Source organism: Plecotus auritus, assembly GCF_963455305.1.
Source record: "Plecotus auritus genome assembly, chromosome: 4".
Lineage (NCBI taxonomy): Eukaryota > Metazoa > Chordata > Mammalia > Chiroptera > Vespertilionidae > Plecotus > Plecotus auritus.
In genome coordinates, this window is record NC_137775.1 from 46,411,790 (window position 1) to 46,437,546 (window position 25,757).

Genomic DNA, 25,757 nt, shown 5'->3' on the forward strand with positions numbered 1-25,757 from the left:
CCCTTCATTTTGTATGTGAAGAAACAGGGCTCATAAAGATTAAGTGGCCCTAACCGGTTTGGCTCAGTGGATAGAGCATCGGCCTGCGGACTGAAAGGTCCCAGGTTCGATTCCGGTCAAGGGCATGTACCTTGGTTGCGGGCACATCCCCAGTAGGGAGTGTGCAGGAGGCAGCTGATCGATGTCTCTCTCTCATCGATGTTTCTAACTTTCTGTCCCTCTCCCTTCCTCTCTGTAAAAAATCAATAAAATATATTAAAAAAAAAAAAAGATTAAGTGAACCCCATAGTTGATTTGTGGTGAAGTTAGGCCTGGGCCCAAATTTTAACATAGAAACATGATGGAAATCCTAGATTCTTTACTTTGCTTATAGTCAGAGGTCAAGTCCTGTCAAGTCTACTTTTCAGCTACTCTTAAATTCACTCTCTCTAGATACTTACCATTGCCCTGGTTTAAGCTTTTACCATCTGATGTTTTAACTACTGCATTAGTCTATTTCCTCAGCCTTATTTCCTTATTCTGCTTTTGCACTGTGACTAGAGTGATCTTTGTAAAAAGTATTTAAAGCTCATGTTTATTCCCAGCTTACTCTTTAGACCAAATTCCTTAGAATGGACATTAGAAAAGCTGCTGTATGAGTTGAAACAATGTACCTTTTCATCTCTTTGCCATTCTATCACATGCAAGCTTTACTCCTAACATATGCAATGTATACTATTTTAATTTCCTGAACAGTGCTTAGGTTTGTTTTTTCCTCCTTGTTATGTATGTGTTACAGTAACTTTCCCCATTGTGTTCTTTTGGGGAAATGCTTCTCATCTTTAAAGAAATAGCTTAGGCTTCATTTATGTCCTGTTACTCCTTTGTAGTCTTAGTAGATAGTGTTCCATTAGATTATCATCCATTCCATACTTTTTTAGAGCACTTTATCATTATTTAAGAATTGTTTACATCAGTCCTTTCCTTGATGGAAATAATATTCTGGGCCCTCAATCTTAGTTTATCCAAATACTCATTGTAGACATAGCTATCTCCTCTGTGGATTTTGAAGGAGAAACATAGTCATATTAGCCTATCTTCTGTGTGCAATGAAACTTTGTCAATACATTTTATGTGCTTCAAGTAAAAATACTTTTGAAAATAAAGAGGTTAAGATTGAGAGTGGCAGTTAGTAAAATCTATCATGGACTAGGCATGTATCTCTATTACTTAGAGTTTTAAATTATAGAAGGTTGATTTTTCCACTATTTTATCATAGGAATTTTAAGATTTTCACAGCATAGATAGAAACTAGAATGGGGGTAAAAAATGGTGGGAAGTCAGCAAAAGAACCTAACAGTTCCTTAATCAGCTCTATAACTGAATTTCTCTCTCAAGGCCGGAACAGGGTGATCTAAGGATTTTACTCTGATCTGGATACAGAACAGGACTCAGCCATAACTAACTAGTTTTTTTTTTTTTTATATTTATATTATTTTGCTATACACAGACCTACTTGTTTTGCCTTCTCTAGTTTATAATCCCTGTTTTATTTGGTCTTTGATGTTTTTATGCATTTTACCTTTAATAGTCTTGTCTTTAAGAAAAGTACAAATCAAAAGGTAGGTTAGACATGACTGACTTATAGAGTGTGGTTTAGGGAATTTGGGAATCTATTATGTTTTTCAAGTTGTTGAGGAAATAGGATTTTACTATAAAAAGTGAGGAATCCGAACCGAGTATGGAAAGCATTTTATAAAGCGATGACTGCAGAAGGAGGTATATATAGATATTAGTAGGATCTGACAATTCTGTCTATGGAAGGGTATGCATAACTTATATAATAAAAGGCTAATGTGCAAATCGACCAGACGGCGGAATGACCGGTCGCTATGAAGTGCACTGACCAGGGGACAGACCCTAAACGTAGGAGCTGCCCCCTGGTGGTCAGTGTGCTCCCAGAGGGGGAGTGCCGCTCAGCCAGAAGCCAGGCTCATGGCTGGTGAGTGCAGCAGCAGTGGCGGGAGCCTCTCCTGTCTCCTCAGCAGCACTAAGGTTGTCCAAGCCATCAGTTGGACAACCCCCGAGGGCGCCCAGACTGCGAGAGGGCGCAGGAGGCCCGGCTGACGAACCCCCCAAGTGCACGAATTTCGTGCACCAGGCTTCTAGTAAATAATAAAGGCCTGTTGTGTATAGAGTGAAGCAGGAGGTTTTTCATGAGTATTTGTAAAAAACAACTATCCTGAAAATTGTAGATTCCAAAAAAGTTCAACGTTCCACTTGACATAAACTGGCAGACAAAATAATTTGGAATAGCTCTCTGCTGAGAATAATTAGAAAAACTGTAAAATAGAAAACAGTTTGACTGCATCATAGTACTTCCGAAGCAATATAAAATTATGGGGCCAAGATCTGACAGCATAAATAAACCTAGAAAATCTGATCCTGGCATTTGGGCCAGTCTTATCTGAAATTGACTGTCTATTCCAGAGGAGGAGGCCAGATAAAAAGGGAGGATGAGAAGATGAGCAGAGCTCTTGACAGATTCAGAGGACTAAGATGACAAAAATGACTAAAATAGACAAAGGAGGAAATAGAAAATCTGAATATTTGACTGTTAAAGAAATTGAATCTGTAATTAAAAACCTTCACACTAAGAAATCTATATATGCCTCAATGGCTTTATAGGGAATTTCATATAATATCATTTAAAATGATATGATGGTATTGTAGATTAAAGGAGGTTACAAGCATATAATAATCAAATGTAATGTACTATCCTTGATTTGGCACAAGACTGCTAATGGCTGGCCTTTCTTTCATGTCTGTTGCCTTTGCTCACCATGTCTGCATGACTTCTAGCCATCATATCTCTGCACTAGATGTTTCCTACTTCAATTTTTTGAGAGTTGATTATGTTGCTAGATTTTCTAACGATTGAATTACCTTTGCATTCCTATAATAAACTATAGTTACTTATACTGTATTTTTAGATATATGGATAGATACATTAAGCAAATGTTTAGAATATTTGCAACTGTATTTTTGTACCATCTTTATTTCATTTTCAGCATTAAGTTTTCATTAAATTATTTTCTTATAGCATAGGATAATTTCAAGTTATCAGTTAATATATGCAGGACACATTTAGTTCTGTCATTTACCAGTGAGTAGCTAATATCACTAATCCAGTTTACTCATATATAATACTAGAGGCCCGGTGCACGAAATTCGTGCACTGGGGGAGGGGGATGTCCCTCAGCCCAGCCTGCACCCTCTCTAATCTGGGACCCCTTGGATATCCCTCTCACAAACTAGGACTGCTGGCTCCCAACTGCTCACCTGCCTGCCAGCCTGATCACCCCATAACCATTCCCCTGCCAGCCCGATTGCCCCCAACTGCCCTCCCCTGCTGGCCTGATCGCCCCCAACTGCCCTTCCCTGCCAGCCCGGTCGCTCCCAACTGCCCTCCCCTGCAGGCCTGGTCACCCCCAACTGCCCTCCCCTGCAGGCCTGGTCGCCCCCAACTGCCCTCCCCTGCAGGCCTCGTCCCCCACAACTGCCCTCCTTCCCCTGCAGGCCTGGTCGCCCCCAACTGCCCTCCCTTGCTGGCCATCTTTGACCACATGGGGATGGCCATCTTGTGTGAGGGCATGAGGGTCAATTTGCATATTACCTCTTCATTATATAGGATGGTGATAGTACTTCTTTGTATGGTTGGTGTGATGTGAAGCAATACTACAAAGTGCCTAGAGTACAGCTTGGTAAGTGGCTGTCAGTGAATAATTTTATTATAGTCTAGATGTACCAGTAGTCATTGATAGACAAATAGCTTATCTATGTGGCTATGATAGATGTGCCCAGGGATGATGTTGTACAAAAAGGGGAGGAACTCTTGGGTTAGTCAGGAAGGAATTCATAGAGAAGGAACTTGGGAGAGAATTAGATTGTGTTTGTTTCAGGGACAGAGTTGTTTATAAATGTCTATATCACAAGAAAAATGACAAAACAAAAAAGCTGAATAACTTAATGAAAATCATAGATGACTTTGCAAATATATTGGCTGTATAAACAGGCAGTTCAGATTATGTGGGGTATGACAAAACAGCTATAAATTGAATGGCTATTGTAGCAGTGGCAAGTGTTGGAAATATCAACTCTTCACAGTTTGCTTTAGTTTATCAATATATTCTTCATTTACAAATTATTATGATTCCTTAGCATAAGAAAATTTACACTGCATTCCTCAGTAGAGGCATTTTTGTACCTCTACTTGTAGTTAAAGGTTGTAATTAATTTTCTTTATGGTACTGTCAAGGCTGTAACTATACGTTTCATAAATGGATGTTGCACTGACATGTATACTTTATATCATCTTTTTATATAATGCTTTTTCCTTGGATGTTAAAAAATATTTTTAAATGCCAGTTAAATCTCAGTGAGCTATGTGATTTGTTCAAAGGTAGTTTATTTCCTTAGCAATGCCAACAATAACGGAAGCTTATATATGAAATTAAAACTTTCTTGTTAGCTCTTTGGTTGCTTGGAAAGTCAAGTTGTAATTTGATGCAGGATTTTATAGTACTAGAAATGGTAACATAGCAGCAGGATGCCGACTTAAAGTCTACGAGATGAGTATCTACATTTTGTAATGAATATACGTACAATTAAATGACTAACTCTAAAAAACTAGTGAATTGTCTTGGCCTCTCTTTTAATCTCTTGTACTACTACTAATCTTTGTCTCTACCAAATATGTTTCTCTCTTTGCTTCCCTTTCATTATCTGCTCACCCTGAAGGCAGTAGGTAATTTCTATTAAAGTGCAGGAATAATCTTAACATCTAAGCAGTTTCTTCACATTACTGTATTGAACATTTCTTGAATACTTTGCCTATTTAATGCAAGGTTTTCCTGGATGATTTTTGATGTACAAGACTTACACTAAAAAATAAATGGAGCTCATTGTTTTAAATTATATTACTTAGCCAATTTTAAATTTATATCACATAAATTGTTCAGTTTATTCCCCCAAAAGCCATATTGTAAATGCTTGCCTCTTAGTTTGTTTGATAATTTGGTGATTATTTGAAAAATGGTATAATGCAGAACAGTGAAGATTTAACTGGTTAAGGAATTCATTTGTTGAAAACTTCTAAATTGTATATTTAACAATTAAGGATGCAAACAGTTGATGGATATTTTTACTTGATTAAAATGTCCTACTCATTCCTTATAAGGAACTTCTCAACTATTAGAGTGAGCTATTTAAAAAGTTACAATTTACAACTCTTCAATTCTTAATATTTTGCAAAGGAAAATATAAAAGTAAATTGTGTGTTGAAGATGATATAGTCATCACTGAACTCTAATTTTAGAAATTTCTTTTATAATAATGCTACAGTAATCAGTTACCAATTATATCTTTAGTTTACTATACATTTCACATACTAGTACATCTCATTTGCTCTCAATATAACTCTGAAGTGGGCAGGGCAAGTGTTTATTAATAAAAAGTTTTCTCATGACCTTCTAATGTGTATCTCTTTAAATGCATTGCAGTTAAAGTGCTAGGTGTATAAAGCCAGTTTTCTGGTTTACAGTCTATCTTGTTCAATGTTTTATGGATAGAAAACTAGATTTTCAAGTGGTTAGATATTGAAAGTAGCTTCCTTAAGTAAGGTTTGGAGGTCATAAGTTTCATTCAAACTTATTTAGTTTATTTTCTTTACTGAGGTTTTATCTTGAGGATAAAACTATACTTTAAAATTCCTATTCTTCTCAGGAAGACTAGCACAGTCAGTGGTGTGAAACAAACACTTCTTGAATTGGGAGTAAATGTCAACTGAACAAAGCTTCAGCTTAATAATCACTTAAAAGATTCACTTTCTACTAAATTCTATGTAAAATATAAAGGGAAATGAACAAAAAATAGGTTGCTTGTAAAAAAGCTTCTCAGTTAATCCAACACGTTTAATTTTGGCTGTAGTATAAGAACACAAGTACATGACTACCTATTACAAATTTACACTCTAGAAGCGCACTCTCATTTTCCAAGCCTTCCTTGCCCTTCCCCTCGTTCTTTCAGTGTGACTGCAAATGGGTGCTGGTTCAGCCAGCCGATGGAGAAGTGCAGAAACACTTCAGTGCAGAAACACTTCGGCTTCCCTTCTAATTGTTGAGGAGAGGTGGGCCTGCCAGAACTTTGACAAGTCAGAGTTTATTAAGATTTTTTTTTCTGTTTTACAAGAACTTTGACAAGTCAGAGTTTATTAAGATTTTTTTTTCTGTTTTACAAGCACCTATTTTATTTCCAGTCACCAAAGGACCTAAGTGCTGGCATCACAGGTGGGCTGTACTACCATATTAGGATGATCCTTTGTCACTGCCCTGACTGGGCCACGTTCCCTGCTCCTATCCCAGGCTGCCTGCTCATCCAGGTCTGCTGGCAGCAGCCAGGGTGTGGCATCTATGTCATCACCTGCAGGCGGAGCGCTGGGATGCGTGTCCGCGTGTCCGCGTGTCCGCGTGTCACTGCGGGCGGGGACTGGCATGTGGTCGCGGGGCTGCATGGGGTCGGGGGGTGGCCGATCTTGCGTGCTTTACTAGTAGCACTCCGGAGAAATTGTGTTCAGATTGCAGTACTTCGGTTTCTTTGTTAGATGGTAAACAGTAGCAACAAAAAATATTTGCTAGTGCTTCTCAAAAATTGGAATTTCCGGACTCCTGACTAGCGCGGTGCGGAGATTCACTTTTGAGAAATTACTTTGTGGTGTGAACACTTGTCTGTTCTCAGCAGCCCAACTCTGAGATGTGAAGCAGGTTGTGCAGGAGAGTTAGTGATTAGGCAAGGGTATTAACATTTGTGAAGAAGCATTATCCAACTAAGATTACAATTTTAGCAGGATATAGAAAGAGATACAATGGAGATGTGTTTTCTTTTTCTTAATTTGGATTAATAATTACCATATTTTAAATTCTGAACCGATGGGAATTTGTTAGAGATGCACATTCTCAGGCCCCGTCTCAGGCGGCGTGAATCTGAAACTCTGAGACAGAAGACCCTCAGTCTAGGTTTTAAACAAGAACCCCGGTGATTCTGATATACAATTTAAGGTGTTTTTTTGTTTGTTTGTTTGTTTTTGTGGGATTTTTTTTTTTTAATCCTCACCGAGGACATGCATGGATTTCAGAAAGAGAGGAAGGGAGGGAGACAGAGAAACATCAATGTGAGAGAAACATTGATCTGTTTCTCCCTTATGTGCCCCAACTGGGGATTGAACCTGCTACCTTTTGGTGTATGGAACAATGTTTCAACCAACCAAGCCACACTGGCCAGGGCTTGAGGCACATTTTATTTGAGAACCAATGATCTAAGGAAATATTGTTTCATTCTATTTATATAAGCAAATTAGCATAAGATATAGTAAATAGATATTAATTTCAAACATTTTTTATATTTTCTAAAAATTATGTCATTTTCAGAATTATTGTCCTCAAAAGTATTTTCAGACGATAGAGTGCTGAGATGTGGCTCTAAAAGGCTATGTAAATCTTGACATTTTCCATCTTATAGTTAATAAAATTCATAGAAATCATTACTAAATTACTAAAAATAGTTTATAATCAGACATTTCTGAGTTGAGGCATTTATTCCTCAATCTTCTATGAATAACATTGTAGGTATTTCTCTCTTTCTGTGTCCAGCGCAGCTAGAGAGCGGGTCCAGTTCCTGAGTAGGGGCGGCTAGGGATTGAGAAATAAAAGAGACAAGACACAGAAATAGAAGGAAAAAGCTGGGACCGGGTGGGACCACCGTCCTCTTCTGATGGAGAGACAGGGACCCAGAGCCAATACAGCGAGTTTATTTTATTTGATTTATTATCAAATACCAGGAAGTTTCACCAAAAGGTCAAGACAAAAGGAGATTATTTGCATTCTTGAGTAGGCCCTGAGCATTCCTGGTGCTAGGCTGGATTTAGATATCAAAACCACTTCCCCACACCATGGGCTGAAATGAAGGTCAAGCTGACAACACCCTTGCCCTTTTGGCAAGGTGTGTTCCCAGGGCCTGGCTTTGCCAACGCCACTGGGTTCAGCTGACAATAATTAAGGAATGCCCATGTGCCTTCCCAGGGGGCCCTCTACAAACATTTTCTAAAACCTCAGTGGAGAACCACATTAATTTCATTTTAAAAGTTAACCTTATCCAATTAAGTTTCTGAGTATTAGTTACTTGTGATCAAAGGAAAACACTTTCTTGTGATATTTCCTTACTAAGCATGATTTTGTTAAAATCTGTCTTTCCTGAATATTATTCTATCCCAGAAGTATTTTAAAATCATAATGATTAAGCCAACTGTGGATAGTTTTGATCAAAGGATTTTGATTCACATGAATCACATGAATTTATTTTTTTCTTAAAGAAGTTTCAGTTTACTCTGAAGAAATCCAAACACTTAATTTGAAAAGATATATGCATTCCTATGTTCATTGCAGCCTTATTTCTATAAAAAAGATAATGGAAAAGTGCCCATCAATATGATTTAAAAAATGGCATATTACTTGGCCAAAATAAAGAATGAATCATACCATTACTCATCAAATCAGTTTTTAAAATTTGGTTTTAAATAAGTTTTAAAGAGAGGTAAAGTGTTATTAGGTAGTTTCTCTGTTTAGATATAGAATAATTACTGACAATGATTTGCTTACCTAATACAGTTCTTTGAAAATTTGGGAATGCACTTAAAAGGAGCTTTTCTGCTCTTAAATTGGTTATCTTTACCAGTATGTTTTTACTGCTGGGCTTATCCAGAAAAATTTTATTAGTAGTTTTTTTTTTTAATGGTTACTTGAACTATAATTCACTTGAGCTAATACTGTTTCTTTTATCTTCGAATAGTTGGAATGGAAAATGGGAAAGAAGCAATTGAAAATGCGGCTGCATTTCTCTTCAAGACATTTCATTTGAAGGACTCTGTTGGTCACAGTGAGACAAAGGCTATCAAACAGATGTTTGGTCCCTTTCCGTCATCATCTGCCACTGCAGCTTGTAATGCTACCAGTCGGATTACTTCTCATTTTCATCAAGACAGTCTTGCTGCTCTTTTCCAGATGACAAAAGAGGAATGTGGTGATAGAGTTTTATTTGGTAATAATTTAACATTTTCATTTGACATGCATGATTTGGACTACTTTGATGAGCTGCCAATAAATGGTGAACCCCAGAAAACTATAAGCCTAGATTACAAGAAGTTTCTGAATGAACATTTCCGGGAGCATTCCACCCCGGAGGTCAAACCTGTGGAGAAAACAAATGACTCCTTTTTGTGGTGTGAAGTGGAGAAGTACTTAAATGCAACTTTAAATGAAATGGCAGAAGCAACAAGAATAGAAGATCTTTGCTGTACTTTATATGATATGCTTGCTTCTGTTAAAAGTGGTGATGAACTTCAGAATGAGGTATAGTTGAAGTTATTGAAGTTTTACACTAATGTGAACTATCTTATATGAAATAGCTTTTATAAACATGGGTGGTAAGCAAAAAAAAAAAAAGTACTTCTTAATATTGTGCTTCAGTAGGAATTATTTGATTAGGTTGCCATCTGAGGGAAGACTATACTTTTTAATACTTACGTGCATTATAATTGTTTCCAGAATCTTGAAATTTTGATATAGAATAATTAGTATGATTTAATATAGTGATTTTCAGACTTTTTGTTCTCAAAACTCCTTTATACTTATACAAATTACTGAGGACCTGATAGTTTTTCTTTATGTTGTTTGTATACTCTATTGATATTGTGTTATAAATTAAAAACAAATTTTTATATAGTAAATGCTTTAATAATTGTTTACAAAATCATTTAAAATAATACTAAATCTGATTTATACTCCATGGAAGATTATACTCACCTTATACGTATGGAAGGATGAAAAATAAAGAGGCAAATAATATTTTAGTTATATTATAAAAATAATTTTGACCTCATGGCTTCCTGAAAGGATTTTGGAGATTTAGACTACACTTTGAAAACCACTGATTTAATGTGTATACTGCAGTTTGGTCAGAAGAGTATAATAATGTTTTTGGTACTTAGAAGAATAGTGTATTTAAAATATTGTGTGGAATGATTAACATTAATGCTTTATGGAAAGGTTCTCCTATTAAGTGTTATACATTGTTTTTTTTAAATATGTTTTTTAATTGATTTTTAGAGAGAGAAGAAGGGAGAGGGATAGAGAGATAGAAACATTGATGAGAGAGAAGCATCATCGATCGGCTGCCTCCTGCATGCCCCCTACTGGGGATTGAGCCCAAAACCCAGGCATGTGCCCTGACTGGGAATTGAACCAGCAACCTCTTGGTTGAAGGGTTGATGCACAACCACTGAGCCACACCAGCCGGGCAAGTATTATACATTCTTACTAGTAGTCTTGGTAGTCTTAGTACTGCTGAACAATAAGAAGGATACTAGCATCAACCAGGTTCAATTAAAATAGTGTCCCTTCAGCTATGAGGATGATATATGTGCTGCTTTTTCTATATTCATTACATCAAATAATTAGGAGAGCCCTTTCCCTAACCCTAAGTCTGAATAGATAATCTGCCATTTGGTAAAATTATACTTTAAAACTTAGAGAATGTTTAGTATTGTAGAATTTTCCCACGCATAGTATTTGCATGTCTAGTATACTATCCAAATGGTGATATCCATATAATAAGGTGTCCTAATTTAAGGAAGAGTTTCTTTTTTAAAAAGACATCCTATGGCATATGGTGGAAGTTATATTTTTTTGTTCTTAGTCTTTGTATTTGGATGCAATTGTTCAGTGCTAGCGCTCCATAGACCTAACAGTACTGACATGTAGAATGCTTTTCACCATCTTGACTTCAAAGTTATCAAACTTTCAGTTGCTTTGCCAATCTAAGAACAACTAACCTAATAATTTCATAGGAAAAAGTATTGTGACTAGTTTGACACTTGAACAGTGCAGGGGTTTACAACCCTGCTGACTCCACCATGCAGTCCAAAATCTGTGTTATAACTTTTGGACCCCCCCCCCCCCCAAATTAACTATTAATATCCTACTGTTGATTGGAACCCTTACCAATAACATAAACAGTTGATTATCACATACATATTTTGTATGTTATGTCTAGTCTATACTGTATTCTCATAATAAACTAAACTAGAGAAAAAAAGTTAAAATCATAAGGAAGAAAAAATACGTTTACAGTATTTATTGAAAAAAAATGTGTGTAAGTAGACTTACAGTTCTCAAACCAATGCTGTTCAAGGGTCCACTGCATTTTTTCATGACACTTGGTGAGTTCTGTTCTTTGCTCTGTTACATTGCCCTGTGTTGATGTTAAGCTTACATTTAAGTAAGTTAAGTAGTTTTCACAGTCTACTACTTATATCTTGTTCTTTTTCTTTTTTTAAATTGGGGGAGGGGTTACCTTTATCTAGCATTTCTGTTTTTCTTCATTGTTTCTCATAGATAACGGGGATTCTGAAGTCAAATCTGGGAGCAGTTCCTAAACTTTGGAATATGATGCATCAGGGTGTGAATATCTGAACTTATTTGAAGAGGCTAGGTTATTCATTACTACTTTTCCCCTTACCATAGGTAGCATTCAGTGTTTATGATATGCTCTTTCCTGTTGTAAGCTCATATTCTGTGTTGGAGAAGATGCAAGCAAATTGAGAATGGACTGCTTCTCTCTTCTTCCCCAAGGAAAGAACATGTCCTGATTTTATTTCCTTGCTTCATACATTTGATAAAAGGACTCTCTTTGTTATTTCTCCCAGTTTTGTATGCTTAGATTTTTTTTTTAGAGATTTAACCTTAAAGACCCTACTATTGCAGGTTTTGAATCATATTTGTCAATATGTTCATTCTTTTTGTGGTTTTGCTACATTTCTCTCATATTCCTCTAATTTTTTCAGTTTATGGCTACCAGGTCAGCCATCGTGTTCTAATATAATCCAATAATCCAATCATTGTTTCTCTCTCTCTCTTTTTTTTCCTCTTCTCAGTGTTGTGGGGGAAAACAAAGTTTTTTTGTGCCATATAATAATACCACCTATTTTTAGCACAAGTTTGCTTATTTTTCTAATTTTAAAAGAAACATATTATTATAAAATATTTAGAGCACACAGTTTAAAGTAACTAAGTCATCTTTTGGAGTATATATATTTTAAAATATTAATACTTTAAAAATGGGTTATACAGTATATGTAATTTAGAATGTTTTTTTGGTCACTTATATACATATTTTTAAGACAGTATTCTATTATATAACTAGAGGCCTGATGCACGAAATTCGTGCAAGAGGCTCAGCCCTCACAGCCTCGTGGCTTGCCTCAGCCCTTGCAGCCACGGCAGCTGCCTCGGCGCTTGCAGCCCCAGCTTCGTCCAGAAGGACATCCGGAAGGTCGTTCGGCTGTCTGGTCTAATTAGCATATTACGCTTTTATTATTATAGATACATTTTAATGGCTGCAGAGTATTACATTTATCACCATAAATTAGTTTATTAAATTAATACTCTGCTATTGAAGGCTTATTATATCTAGCCTTTCTTACAGTAAAGACTCTTATGCTAAATATTTGCTCATACATATTTTCCCTTGAATATATTTCTATCTGTGAAAAGTTTGCATCCAAAAGTACTAACAAAATACTTGCCTGAAAGAATCTGCCAGTGTGTATTTCTACCTGTGATGTATAAGAGTATCTCTGTACTTAGTTAGGTCTATTCCAGTCCTATCATACTTTAAAAAAGAAACGCTTGCCTATTTAGTAGAGAGAAAATGGTAACTCAGTTTTAATTACATTTTTATCACTACCGAGGTAAAGTTTTTTAAAATATATTTTAGGCTACTAACTGTTATCTTGTGAGAATTGCCAGTTTTTTTATTTTATGACATTGAAGTTCATTTATTATTTCTAAAAAATTTATAATGAGGTTAAATTTTTTTGGCAGTCGTATTAGGGTTTAAGTAGGCAAGTCTACCATTTTTCCTTTTAGTAATCTTCCTATGCTTTTATGCTTAGAAAGGCAATCCCCAAGACATGATTGAACCTCCCATTAAAAAAAACAAAAACAAAAAACTTTTTTCTATTTAATCTCAGTGGTTTTGGGTAGAGTGTTATTCAGATCATATGTATCTTTTCTCTGTTTAATTTGTGGATACATATCTGAATATGCCCATATTGCATATTCTATAGGGATATAGTCATTTTCTCCCAAGGTTTTTGTTACTTCCACGTTGTCTATCATTTTAGGGTATTCTTTTGTACTTCATAAGGGATGAAACTTTTTATAAGGAAAACGCAAGAATTATTTGCTCTACTTGTAGCTGAACATAACATTTAGGAAAGGTCAAAGTGACTAAGTATTGCACTTGATATTAACAGGTCTCTTAAGTTTTATAATTTATGTTGGGGAAAGCCTAGCCATATTGGTTATTTATCTTAGCTGTATGTTGCTTTCCCCCCATTTTATTGCTCTAATTGTTAAAATGATGGGCTGAATATGACATGATAAAATAGATAAATACAAGTTCATATACTTGTAACCAGAAGTACTGGGAATTCGAGAAAGACTGATCTGGTTTAGCAGCTGTATATATAAAAAATAAATTCTGTGTGAGTCAGCCATGGGAACTACATATTCAAGTAGGTAAAGCATGGACTTTGAAGTTAGATACGTGTATGAATCCCAGCTCTGCTATTTATAAATCATTGGACTTGGGAGACAAAAAGGTAATTTAACAAAGTTTAACCACTTTTCTAAGCTACAGTTTTCTAACTTGTTAACATGAAAAAGTGATTGGCTGTCATATAGGTTGGCTGTGAATATATGGCATGATGTAATGTATATATATATAAAAGCTAAGTGACTGTTACAACCAAACGACCGGTCGACTAGTTGCTATGACGCGCACTGACCACCAGGGGGCAGACGCTGAATGCAGGAGCTGCCCCCTGGTGGTCAGTGTGCTCCCATAGCCAATATCCTGTGGCCCCTCCCCCCACGCTGGCCGGCCAACCTCCCGTGGCCCCTTCCCCTTCTCCTCCCACCCGACCAACCTCTCGTGGTCCCTCCCCCCAGGCCCCAATAGGGGGGCTGGCAGGCCAACCTCCCATGGTCCCTCCCCCGAGCCGGCAGGACCCCCCATAGGCCCTGATTGGGGGGCCGGCCAGTCACCCTCCCGCGGCTCCACCTCCCTTTCCCCCTGGCCTGGCCGGCTGGCCCCCAGATAGGCCTTGATCGCCAGCCAGGCTGAGGGACCCTACCCATGCACGAATTCGTGCACTGGGCCTCTAGTATGATATAAAGCTCTTGAAGCTCTTAGAATAGTGCCTAACAGATGGTAAGTACAACTATTCCATACGTATTACCTATTGTAAGTAGTGTTATATATCTACCAAATAATAAAATTTTATTATTAAAAAAATAATCTTATACATGGGTGATGATAATTCACTTCAACTCTTCAGTCTGCACCTGGTCACCACACTTAAAGGGAGCTAGAATACTACTGAAGGTCTAGAGGAGAGTGATCAGGTTGGTTGGTAAAGGAAATAGAAATAATGTCTTATGATGAGGACCTGAAAAAAAATGTATTTGGTTATACTTTCCAAGAGAAAGCTATGGTGGGATAGGAGAATGGACATGATATTTGAAGAGCTATATGTGTAAGACGGATGGTTCAAGGATTATCACTAGGACCTCAGGGTAGAAGGTGGAGGACAGCTCTCAGCTTGGTAAACCTTTTTAATTTTCGAAATTTGTTAAATATAAGTAATGAGATCTTTTATTGAAGGTTAAGTTGTATTTGCTGACTGATTATTTTGTTGGAACTTGTAGAGAGTTGGATTTTGATGACTTATTTAAGATATGGGGGAAAGGTAAATATATTATTAATATGTTAAGTTAAACTCAAAATGAGGATTAAAAACTACTTGCGATTTCCAATTTGTGGCAATAATAGATTCCAAAATATTTTGCTCTTAATTGAAATGGTTGCTCAAAGAGTAAGACATTTTGCCAAATTTATCATTTTGTCTTAGTTTCTCTTTTGGCATTCATTCATTTATTTATTCATTCTATTGTGTGTGTCAGGTACTCTTAGGTTTTGGGAGACAAAAAGGTAATTTAAAAAAGTTTAACCAACCCAGGCTCATTGTCTTGTTTTTTAAGCTTCCTCCTCTTAAAACTTTCATACATACATTTAAAAGAGAAATGGGCCCTGACCGGTTTGGCTCAGTGGATAGAGCGTCGGCCTGAGGACTGAAAGGTCCCAGGTTCGATTCTGGTCAAGGGCATGTACCTTGGTTGCGGGCACATCCCCAGTAGGGAGTGTGCAGAAGGCAGCTGATCGATGTTTCTCTCTCATCGATGTTTCTAACTCTCTATCCCTCTCCCTTCCTCTCTGTAAAAAATCAATAAAATATATTTAAAAAATAAATAAATAAAAGAGAAATGGGCAAGAAAATTGCATTTCATATAATGAGTGTTGTTATGACTAATTTGGAGGAACACATGGGTTGCATATATTGAGAGATATCTGTAATAAATTGATATGAGAAAGAAATAAAATTAAGCATATTAGTAAAATAAAGGATACATTTCTGTGTTTTAATAGTATTTTAGATAAACATTTTGGATAATGTTTTAATGATCATTTTGTAAACATGTTAGTCTGATTATTAGATTTAGAAATTGCTGTAAGCAAGCATTTGAATATTTAAAATTTGATGCATTTTGTTCATCTTCATGTGCATATATACACATACATACATGCATATGATAGCTGTAAATTTGTTTTCTCTAAGGCAATTAAAATCAGCGTATCTTCTTTCTTTGAATCAAGGAAGGTGTCAATTTGTTATGTATATGAAAATGTAAAGTAAGCTTTTAAATATACATATAGTCATATTTAGCTGTAACCTTACTTACTATACACATAATTAATTATAATATGTGGGGCATAAATACTGTTCACATTCCAAATAGTTTTAATTAAGTTGTAAGTGACCTTGATTTTAGCTTTGTTACATTATTGTGTTAGATTAAGTACCTATAAATAATGAGCATTAATTATTATGAAAATATAATTTATCTAATTTATTGGCAATGTAAAAACAGATTTGCTTAGCACATTTTCCTTGAGAGAAAAATAAATGCTAAGTAAGTGGTGTCCTCATTTTCATGGTCATATTTTTATGTTTAAGATTTTGTTTTGGAATGTATGAATATTAGTAACTTATTATGCCACAAACCAAACTAAGAATAATTTATAATGTTATAAATAATATACTTTGCTTTATTTTAGTACTCAGTTCAACATGGACTATTAATTCAAAACTTTTTCAAAGTTATTCAGTTTTAAATGTTTTCTCTAACTGTACTTCATTATTCTTTGTTTTTAATTCGTATGTCATTTTAATTTTACATGCAAATCTAAAATTGTTTATTATCTCAAAGGAAGACATTCCCTAAATTGAATGTAGTAAGCATAGGCTTACCGCAATGTATAATGTATACCATTTATTACATATAGTACAAGTGCTACATGCATGCCTCCTGTAATTAAAAAGGAAATACATTTATTGTCTTTAGTTAAATTTATGAGAATCAGAATGTCTCCTTTTTTTCTTGGGGCTTTCTTGGGTAGACACTGGTACATTATATATGGTTTTTCTATCTTCCTACTATGCTTAGAATCCCAGCCTGAATAGAGAATTTGTAAATCATCCTATTTTAATACTTATGGTTATTCCAGCTTCATATAATAAGCTTCTGGAGCTTTTTCCTTTTCTCTTTCTATTTTCAAACATTTCGATAAGAAAGGGATTATCTCTTTCATGAAAGTTGGATACTAGTATGCTTTGAAAACTGTTGGGCCAGGTGTCTTTTTGGAGAAGACTTTGATCACCAGTTCAGATTTTCCAGTAGTTGCTGGTTTAGTCAGATTTTATATTTCTTCTTAAATCAAGTTTGTCAATTATATTTTTCTGTGAAGTTAGCCATTTCATCTGAGTACTCGAGTTTTTAGCTGTAAAGATTTTTTTATTTTTTAAAATATATTTTATTGATTTTTTACCGAGAGGAAGAAAGAGGGATAGAGAGTTAGAAACATCAATGAGAGAGAAACATTGATCAGCTGCCTCCTGCACACTCCTTACTGGGGATGTGCCCGCAACCAAGGTACATGCCCTTGACCGGAATCGAACTTGGAACCCTTCAGTCCGCAGGCCGACATTATATCCACTGAGCCAAACCGGTTAGGGCGGCTGTAAAGATATTTATAATGTCTTCTTATTTAAAAAATTAAACTAGTTTTTAGTTTATGTTGCTCCTTTCTTTCTATCTGCCTTTTCTCTAGGATTTTTTACTTTTGCTAGAGGAATGCTTTGTTTTGTACTCAGAGAATTGGCTTTTGTTTTTGTTGCTCTGGTCTTTACTTTTTTCCCACCTGTTTTAGCTTTTCTTTTTGTAGCATGTATTATTTTTAAAATAAGATATCTGACAGTTTAACAACCTTTAGATACCTAAGAGGTTGGGACAAGCCTGATGGCTTTCAAGCTACATCCAGTTATAAGAGATGCATTTCTTTCACAATGGAAATGGGTTTCTCCTTTAACATTTTAATCTGTTTACAACTACTTGTTTTCTTTCTTATGCTATTAATAATAATCATGATAATATTTGAAATATTCTAAAAATATACAGTAAAGTGACCTCAAGAAGATTAATTGTGTCTGAAAAAATAAAATAGATTGCAATGAGATATTCCAAAAGCTATGTGTTTTTTGACCCAGTAATTAATGCTGACAGACAGCAACCCCATATTGCTCATTACTTATATATAAGGCAGTTTGCTAGATAGTATTTGTTTAAAACACAAATGGATAATCCTTCAACTTTGCACAAGGTTATCAATAGTAAGAGAATAATTTTTGTGATTGACAATAGCTTTGTCCTTTTTTTCTTGAATCGTATACCATCTTTTTAAAATTAATAGACTCTTGCCCTAGCTGGTTTGACTTAGTAGATAGAGCATTGGTCCACTGACTGAAGGGTCCCGGGTTTAATTTGGGTCCAGGGCATGTACCTGGGTTTCAGGCTCAATCTCAGGCCCTGGTTAGGGCTTGTGCAGTAGGCAACCAATCAATGTGTCACTCTCATATTGATGTTTCTCTCTCTGTATCTCTCTTCCTCCCTTCCACTGTCTCTAAAAATCAGTGGAAAAATATCCTTGGTGAGGATTAACAACAACAACAAAAAGTAAATAATAAAATTAATAGACTTTTTAGAGCAGTTTTATGTTTATAGAAACATTTAATAGAAATTATAGTGTTTCCATATACCCTCTTTTATTTCCTAAATTATTTTAATGGAAGCAACTGCTTTGTTTGAGCTTCATAGTATTACTTATTTTAAAGTATTTTGTCACATCGTTTCATATTACTGTTTTCTGGAGGGAACTTGTGTTCCCTTATTGATTTTATCAACCATCATTTTTAGTGTAAGATTTCTTCATAAATTTTATAATTTTAAGTTGATTTCTGGCTTTTTTCAACCAAATTGTTTTTTCTCCCTGTCTTAGATTCCCATGCAACCGTGGGCCCAAATATCATTCTTTTCAGCCCCTTCTCATGAACAGTGGAGCTCTATGTCCATACCCTGGTTTCCAACTAAGCCTAGCTGCAGCTTCACAATTGTAGGGAGCAGTTTCCATCTAGGGTACCACACAGGAGCCCAACACTTGGCCTTGCTGTCCAGAGCTGGAGCCCAGCTTGTCACTTTAATCTCAGGCACTTTTGTGCCTGGTTTGCTTAATTTTCTGGTCCAGGGACATATTTGTCTTTTTTGAAGTTTGAAGTGTCTATTAGATTTTTTTCTTTTTTTGTTTTACTAGAGGAAGTTTATTAAAGCATGAATTTTGTGCCATTTTTTCTTCTTCATCTTAATCTCTAATACTTGTTTTTTAAGAAGGCATCATCCCTTCCTATCTTAAGCATAAAAGGAAAGGGTTTTTCAAGGAAATTTTAAGATGTTTAAAAGTAAAATATATTTTAGTGTTGTTGTTTTTAAAAGAAATGACTCTTATTATCCTTATAGGATTATCATATTTTTTCTTGTGATAAACTGTTTAAGGGTTTAGCTAAAACTTGAAAATAGTAAAATAAATAAATTTAGTACATAGAATGTATATGCCAATTATACTTCACAATAGTGATCAATACACACTCAACTATTCTTTCTACTTAGGGTTAAAATTAAACTATTAAGTTTCCTCAAGGTAACGGAAAATTAACTATTTTCCATTATGTCTTTTGAATAATAACTACAACCTTTACAAGTATTTTGATCATTCTGGAAAAAACACCACCACCAAACCAGGAACTCATTATTACTTATATTATTGTTAAGCCTTATGTTTTGCTTTATTTTTGTACTTTTAATCCTGTCTTCAGTTTTATATGAGTAATAGTTCTCATAACTTAGTTCCTTATGCATTTTATACATCAGCTGATACCCAGAAAGAGTGATGCGTACTATAATATTTTTGAGGATTAAATTTCTGTGTAGGAATTTCTGTGTAGGTAGAGTTTAGTGCATTTCAAATCCCCCAAATAGAAAGATCCCATGATAAATGCTGTATTTTTTTATTGTCTTTGCCAATAAGGAAAAAGACTAAACATTACTGCTTGTATATTATCAGTCTACCACGAACTGTAATAAATAATTCTCATACAAATATTAAATGTGTAATGAGGAGCTATGGGTTTTTCTTTATCTGAAAGATGTTTATTTTCTTTTGATATACAAAGAAATTAGCTTATTTAGAATATAATATCTCATCCACTTGCTCCATTTGATAAATATTGCCATTTAGATACTCAAGCAAATTTTTAATTTTTATGCATAAGCTGCTATTCCTTTTCCTAATTAGCTTAGTTCAGAATGATGTCTTCTAATGAGCACCCTTCACTTAATGCATCTCCATTCCTCTTAGTTTCAGTTAGATATTAGGCTAAAGAATTTTCTTGTTAATTCAAGTGACTAGATAGTTAAAACATTTACTTTTTTGCCCTGACCAGTTTGGCTCAGTGGATAGAGCATCAGCCTGTGGACTGAAGGGTCCCGGGTTCGATTCCAGTCAAGGGCATGTACCTTGGTTGCGGGCACATCCCCAGTGAGAGGTGTGCAGGAGGCAGCTGATTGATGTTTCTCTCTCATCGATGTTTCTAACTCTCTATTCCTCTCCCTTCCTCTCTGTAAAAAATCAATAAAATATATTTAAAACAAAAAACATTTACTTTTATTGCAGTTATGAAACAAGAATTATTAATCTTATTATACTAAAATAATTTTTCATTTAGAAGGTGTTTTATGTTAGAGTGATTCCCACGTGGTTAAATTGTGTTTGATAAAACAAGGCTTTTCCTTTGAAAAATAAGATTTGATAGAGGAAATTAAGTTTAAATTGTCTGATTATTGGCCTTTGTACTTTAGTTATTAGCTGATTTGTCTACATGATAAGAGATTTTTTTGTTTATATAATTTCTGGTGTTTACTCTAAATGTGATAAATGTGTGAAAAAATTTTTGTTTACTAAGTTAGTGATGCTTTATGTACTTAATAGAGAAAATGTGAAAAAAATGGTAAATTAGAAACTGGTTTGTATTATTTAAAAATAAAATATTTTCTGATTAAGTAATATGTATTATTATAGAAAGACTAGAGGTCCGATGCATGAAGATTTGTGCAAGAATGGGCCTTCCTTCCCCTGGCTGCCGGCACAGCCTTCACTCGGCTGGAGCCACCTTTCTGCCTTTGCTCCAGCCTGGAGCCACCTCTCTGCCTTTGCACCAGAGCCTCCTTTCCGCCTTCCCACGCTGCCCAGAGGCCTGGAGTGGCTGGGGTGGTGTGGAATGCCTGCGTTGTCGCCATGGCGACAACACAAGCGCCCCGCCCCTGACCGCTCGGCGCCTGTGTATGCAAATTAACCTTCCATCTTTGTTGGGTTAATTTGCATACTCCTGATTGGCTGGTGGGCGTCACTAAGGTACAGTCAATTTGCATCTTTCTCTTTTGTTAGTGTAGATTGGAAAAATAAGGAAAAATGAAATAAGTATACAAGTTAGTAATATGCTTTCAGCATGTCTCTGAATAGGACTTGTTTCCGTTTTTTATGGGTATGATAATATATGTAAAGAGCATAATTTAAAGAAATAAGAAAATAAAGACATAAATTGCCCAAACTTGGAAGCAGTCAAGATACCTTTCAATGGGGGTGGGGGAGGGGAAGGGGATGAATAAACAAATGGTGGAATCCTATATAATAAAGAGGTAATATGCAAATGGTTGTTACGCCATGACGGTAATGACTGATCTGCAGGAGGGTGGGGCAGCAAGCTACAATTGGAGGAGAGCTACAGGAGGGCGGGGCAGCAAGCTGTGAGCGGGGGAGAACTACAGGAGGGTGGGCAGCGAGCTACTGTGTAGCGGAGAGCTATTAGCACATGGATTTGTGCGCAGAGCCACTAGTAACCATATAATGGAATATTATTCTGTGATAAAAGGAAATGATGCATCAGGTTACTTAGAGGGAACATAAGTGAATACTGCTAAGTGAAATAAGCCAATCTGAAAAGGCTTCATTATAATTCCAACTGTATGGCATTTTGGAAAGGACAAAACCATGGAAACAGTGAAAAGATCACTGGTTGCCACGGGTTGGAAAGAAAGGAGAAAGGAATGAATTGGTAGAGCACAAGGGATTTTTAGGGCAGTGAATCTATTCTGTGTGATACTATAATGATGGATACATGCAATAGTCATACATTTGCCAAAACCTGTAGAATGTACAACACAAAGAGTGAACTTCAATATAAAATTACAGGCTTTAAAAATATCTAATTTGATAGAATGATACAACTAGACATAAATTATGCTATGTAAATATATTGTGTCTAGATCTCAGCAGAGCATTTTAGAGTAAAAACAAAACATCTAGAACAGTGTTGTCTTTTTACAATGATTGAAATATTGTTTGCTCTCCAACATGGCAGCCATTAGCCACATGTGGCTGTTGATCTCTAGAAATGTGGCTAATATAACAGGAACTGTACTTTCAACTTTGTATAATTGCAGTTACTGAGAACATAAATAGCTTCATGTAGCTAGTGGCTATAATGTTAAACAACGAAGTATCTGAATTGGACAAACAAGATAGAGAACCTTCCACTGGTGATTAATACAGTTAGATGGAGTTAATAGTTGATTGAAAAACGTGTCCCTAAGTATTGGTTTATTGCCATTTTGGGGCCAAGTCTTCATTTTTTTCCCTGCAATTTTTTAACTTTTGTCCTGTCCTCAGTGCTTTAATCAATAATTTGCATGAAGACATAGTCATTGAGCTGTGTTCAGGACAGATTCAACATTGATAATGTTTACTGACATGATGGATGCCAGAGTCTGGATTTAGAAAGCTCTTTAAAAACGGGAAGAAGAAACAGGAAGAAAGTGAATCTAATAAGGGATTCATTTGAAAATTCTGGGCTCAAAATTTACACAAAGTACAGAATATGGGAATTTTGGTTAACTTGGAATTCCTGTGGAACAAACATAAACCCAAATGTTTTTATTTAGTTACACATTCAGTTTTATTTAGTAACAACATTCATGATGTTGTTACTATTTATGCTATGTTCAGAAAAGTTTACCATCTAGTACAAAGTTGTTTTAGTCTCTGTCACCTGCTCTGATCAAATTATATTTAAAATATGTTTTGTTTGGGATGCCAATTTTTAAGAGGCTCAGTAAAAGGTTTTTTGAAGGAGCCTGGATGGAGAATCATCTAGAAATCAAGTTATGTGACTAATAAGGAATTTATGTGTGTTTACCTGGGGAAAAAGTAACTTGTGCATGAAGTGCAACTACTTTGCCTTATCTTCAGGTATTTGAAAGGCCGTCTTGTAGGTCATCCTCTGTAACCCCAGAGGGCACAGTAGTGATAGGTGAAAGCTATAGGGAGACTGTTTGGGCTCAATATGAGGAAGGGTGTTGGTTTTTTTTATTTTATAATTAACATTGTCTAGCAGTGGCATGAACTGCCTTATAAGATTTCCTGCTGGCAGAAGTATGTTGGATGCTCATTAGCCAGAAAAAAATTTCTCAGTAACAGCAGTATTTGAGTACTTGTTGTGAGACACTATAGTAATTTCTTTAAACAGACGAGATAGGTGAGGCTCAGATTGCTTAAGAAAGTTGCTCAGTCATATAATTAGGTATTGTTACTAAATTTAGTTCTTTTTGTCTCCAGGCCCAAGTTTTCAACTGTCCTGTTATTTCTGCCCTCCCATGACAGTAATTATTGCTCTTATGAGAGCTTTGTTTAGGTGTTCTCGAAGGTCCCTTCCAAACTGAGCTTAGATGACCCCACTGTAATTTCTAGGGAAGGTGTATGTGAAAGCTGACAATGAGGGAAATTATTAGGTCCTAGTACAGGACAGATTGAAGTGGAGACATAGTGATGGTGGGCAGGAAGGTTAACTCAGAATCTGTGATCTAACCAATGAATAAAGTTTTAGATGGAGTTGTTTCAAACCTATTGCTGCTTTTTACAGAGTGCCAGGATATATTTTATTTAATTTCACCATTGAATCAAGAATAATTTACGAGCAGAAATTAGTCAGAATATATCCATGTACATATTATAATCACGAGCACACTTCCTTGGAAAAAAGTGCTGAAATAAATATGCATATCACATATATTTTGTTAATATTAGTTACATGTGATAGTTGATTACTAGATACATTTGTAGTGTTTTCTTTGAATCATTCTATCATGATTACTTTTAAATGATAAATCTTGGCAAAGATTTACTTAATGTTTCTTCAGATCAACACAATGTAAAATATATGCTCTATATGTATAACACTTAATACCTTGCCTGGGAAATAATTATTATCATGATAGCAGATTATTTTGTGTACTTTGCTTATTTCCTTGTTTAGTATTCATTTATTTGATAATATTAAATACCTAAAGTTAATTTATTATATGCAAGCCATGATGTCAAAGACATTTTTTAGTTATCACAGCCCTAAAAGGGGTACTCTTATTTCCCCAGTACAAATGAAAAATATGTACTCTTATTTCCCCGGTACAAATGAGAAAAGGCTCAGAAAGGACATCTGAAGTCCTAAAGCCTAGTTAACAGGCTGACAATTTGAGCCCTGGCTGATTATTCTCCTACCCTAAACTACTATACTAGTATTCATAAACTCGTTAAATTATTAAATTCAGTTGACCGACAAGGGATAATATAAAGTATGTAATGACTGGGTTGCTGACTTAGAATGCAATTATACAATAGTTTTGAAAATATGAGCAGTGATGGTATCAGTGGATTATTCATAGTATGTATTTTTTAAATTCTATAAAGCAGCAGCAATTTTCAGAAACACAATTCATTTAATAACTTTCATAAAATATATTAAATATAGATATTGATTATAAGATATGCCCAGATCAGAAAACTGTTGAACTGTAAAAAACATTTATAAGAGAATGATACATTAAGTATTGGTCTCCAAACTTTTTTATCCTACCCTCTAATCATTTGTGATAATGCATCCCTGATATAAATGTAGTTATTTAATTTTAAATTATGTAGATTATATTATAACTTCTAAAACATACATAGAAATGGCGAATTAAAAAGAATACTGTTTTAAAAATAATGTTTAACTTTATTAGTGGTATTAAAATGTGATTGAATATACTTCCATATTTTTGACTCACACCTTGTGATGTTCTGAAGTTCAGTTCAATTCAGTACTTCATCTTTAGATCTTCGCAGAGCCATTGGAAGTTTGTTGACTTTCAATGAATTCTTTAACATTGACTAGTTGGAAACAAAAATAGAACTGACAAACCATTTATAAATATTGAAATTTTATCTGCTTTAAAGCCTGTTTTAGTGATTATATAAATAATAATTTTATTCAACAATTTTTTACTAACCAAAGAAGTAGAATTAAAACAAGACATTAACATGACCAGAATGGTATTTTCCTTTGAAATATTTTGCCTCTAAATACTTGAGTGAACCCAAAATCCAATATGTTTTTTATTTATTTTGTGGTTTCACAAACCCTCAGCATATCTCTGTGTACCCCCCCCTTGAGTATAGCTTTATCTTTCTTATTTAGGTCCATTATATCTTTTATTATACCATTTTCGTAAGATTTATAGTATAATTTTTCCTGGTATATTATTTAAAGGTTTATGATTATATTTAATAGAGCATCCATTATAGCTTTTTTCCAATTGCAATAAAAAATGACATAATCCAGAATACAGTGGAAAGTGGGGATTACTTTTGCTGAGAGATTAACAAGCTACATTCATCTGTTAAATAAGAAACAAGGAAGTAATGTCTTTAAGTTAGTCTGCACACGTTCTGAAATATTTGGCATCTCAGAAACATATTCTGTTGGTTAACTTTTTGACTGTTTCCATTCATCATTTTAATTTGATGAAAAATTATTTAATTTAATGAAAAAGGATTCATAATAACAGTAAGAACTTTGAGAACCTTTGTCTGTTTAGAAAGCCTTAATAGATGATAATGACTTTAACATCTAACAGGAAAAGGATGTTACCTGTCTATTCCTATTGTGTCTCTTTTAAAATCTTAATATCCTTAATTTATAGCCAGAATAGTGAAACATGCTTTTG

At 35.1% G+C, this 25,757-nt stretch overlaps 1 protein-coding gene across 1 annotated transcript in view; it reads left to right on the forward strand.

Moving 5' to 3' along the window:
• ASCC3 (activating signal cointegrator 1 complex subunit 3) overlaps window positions 1-25,757 on the forward strand; it is a 288,876-nt gene that overhangs the window by 17,247 nt on the left and 245,872 nt on the right. Inside the window, exon 4 of the mRNA XM_080665788.1 lies at window positions 8,881-9,440. Coding sequence (XP_080521914.1) covers window positions 8,881-9,440 — 560 coding nt within the window. The remainder of the gene's footprint in view (window positions 1-8,880; window positions 9,441-25,757) is intronic.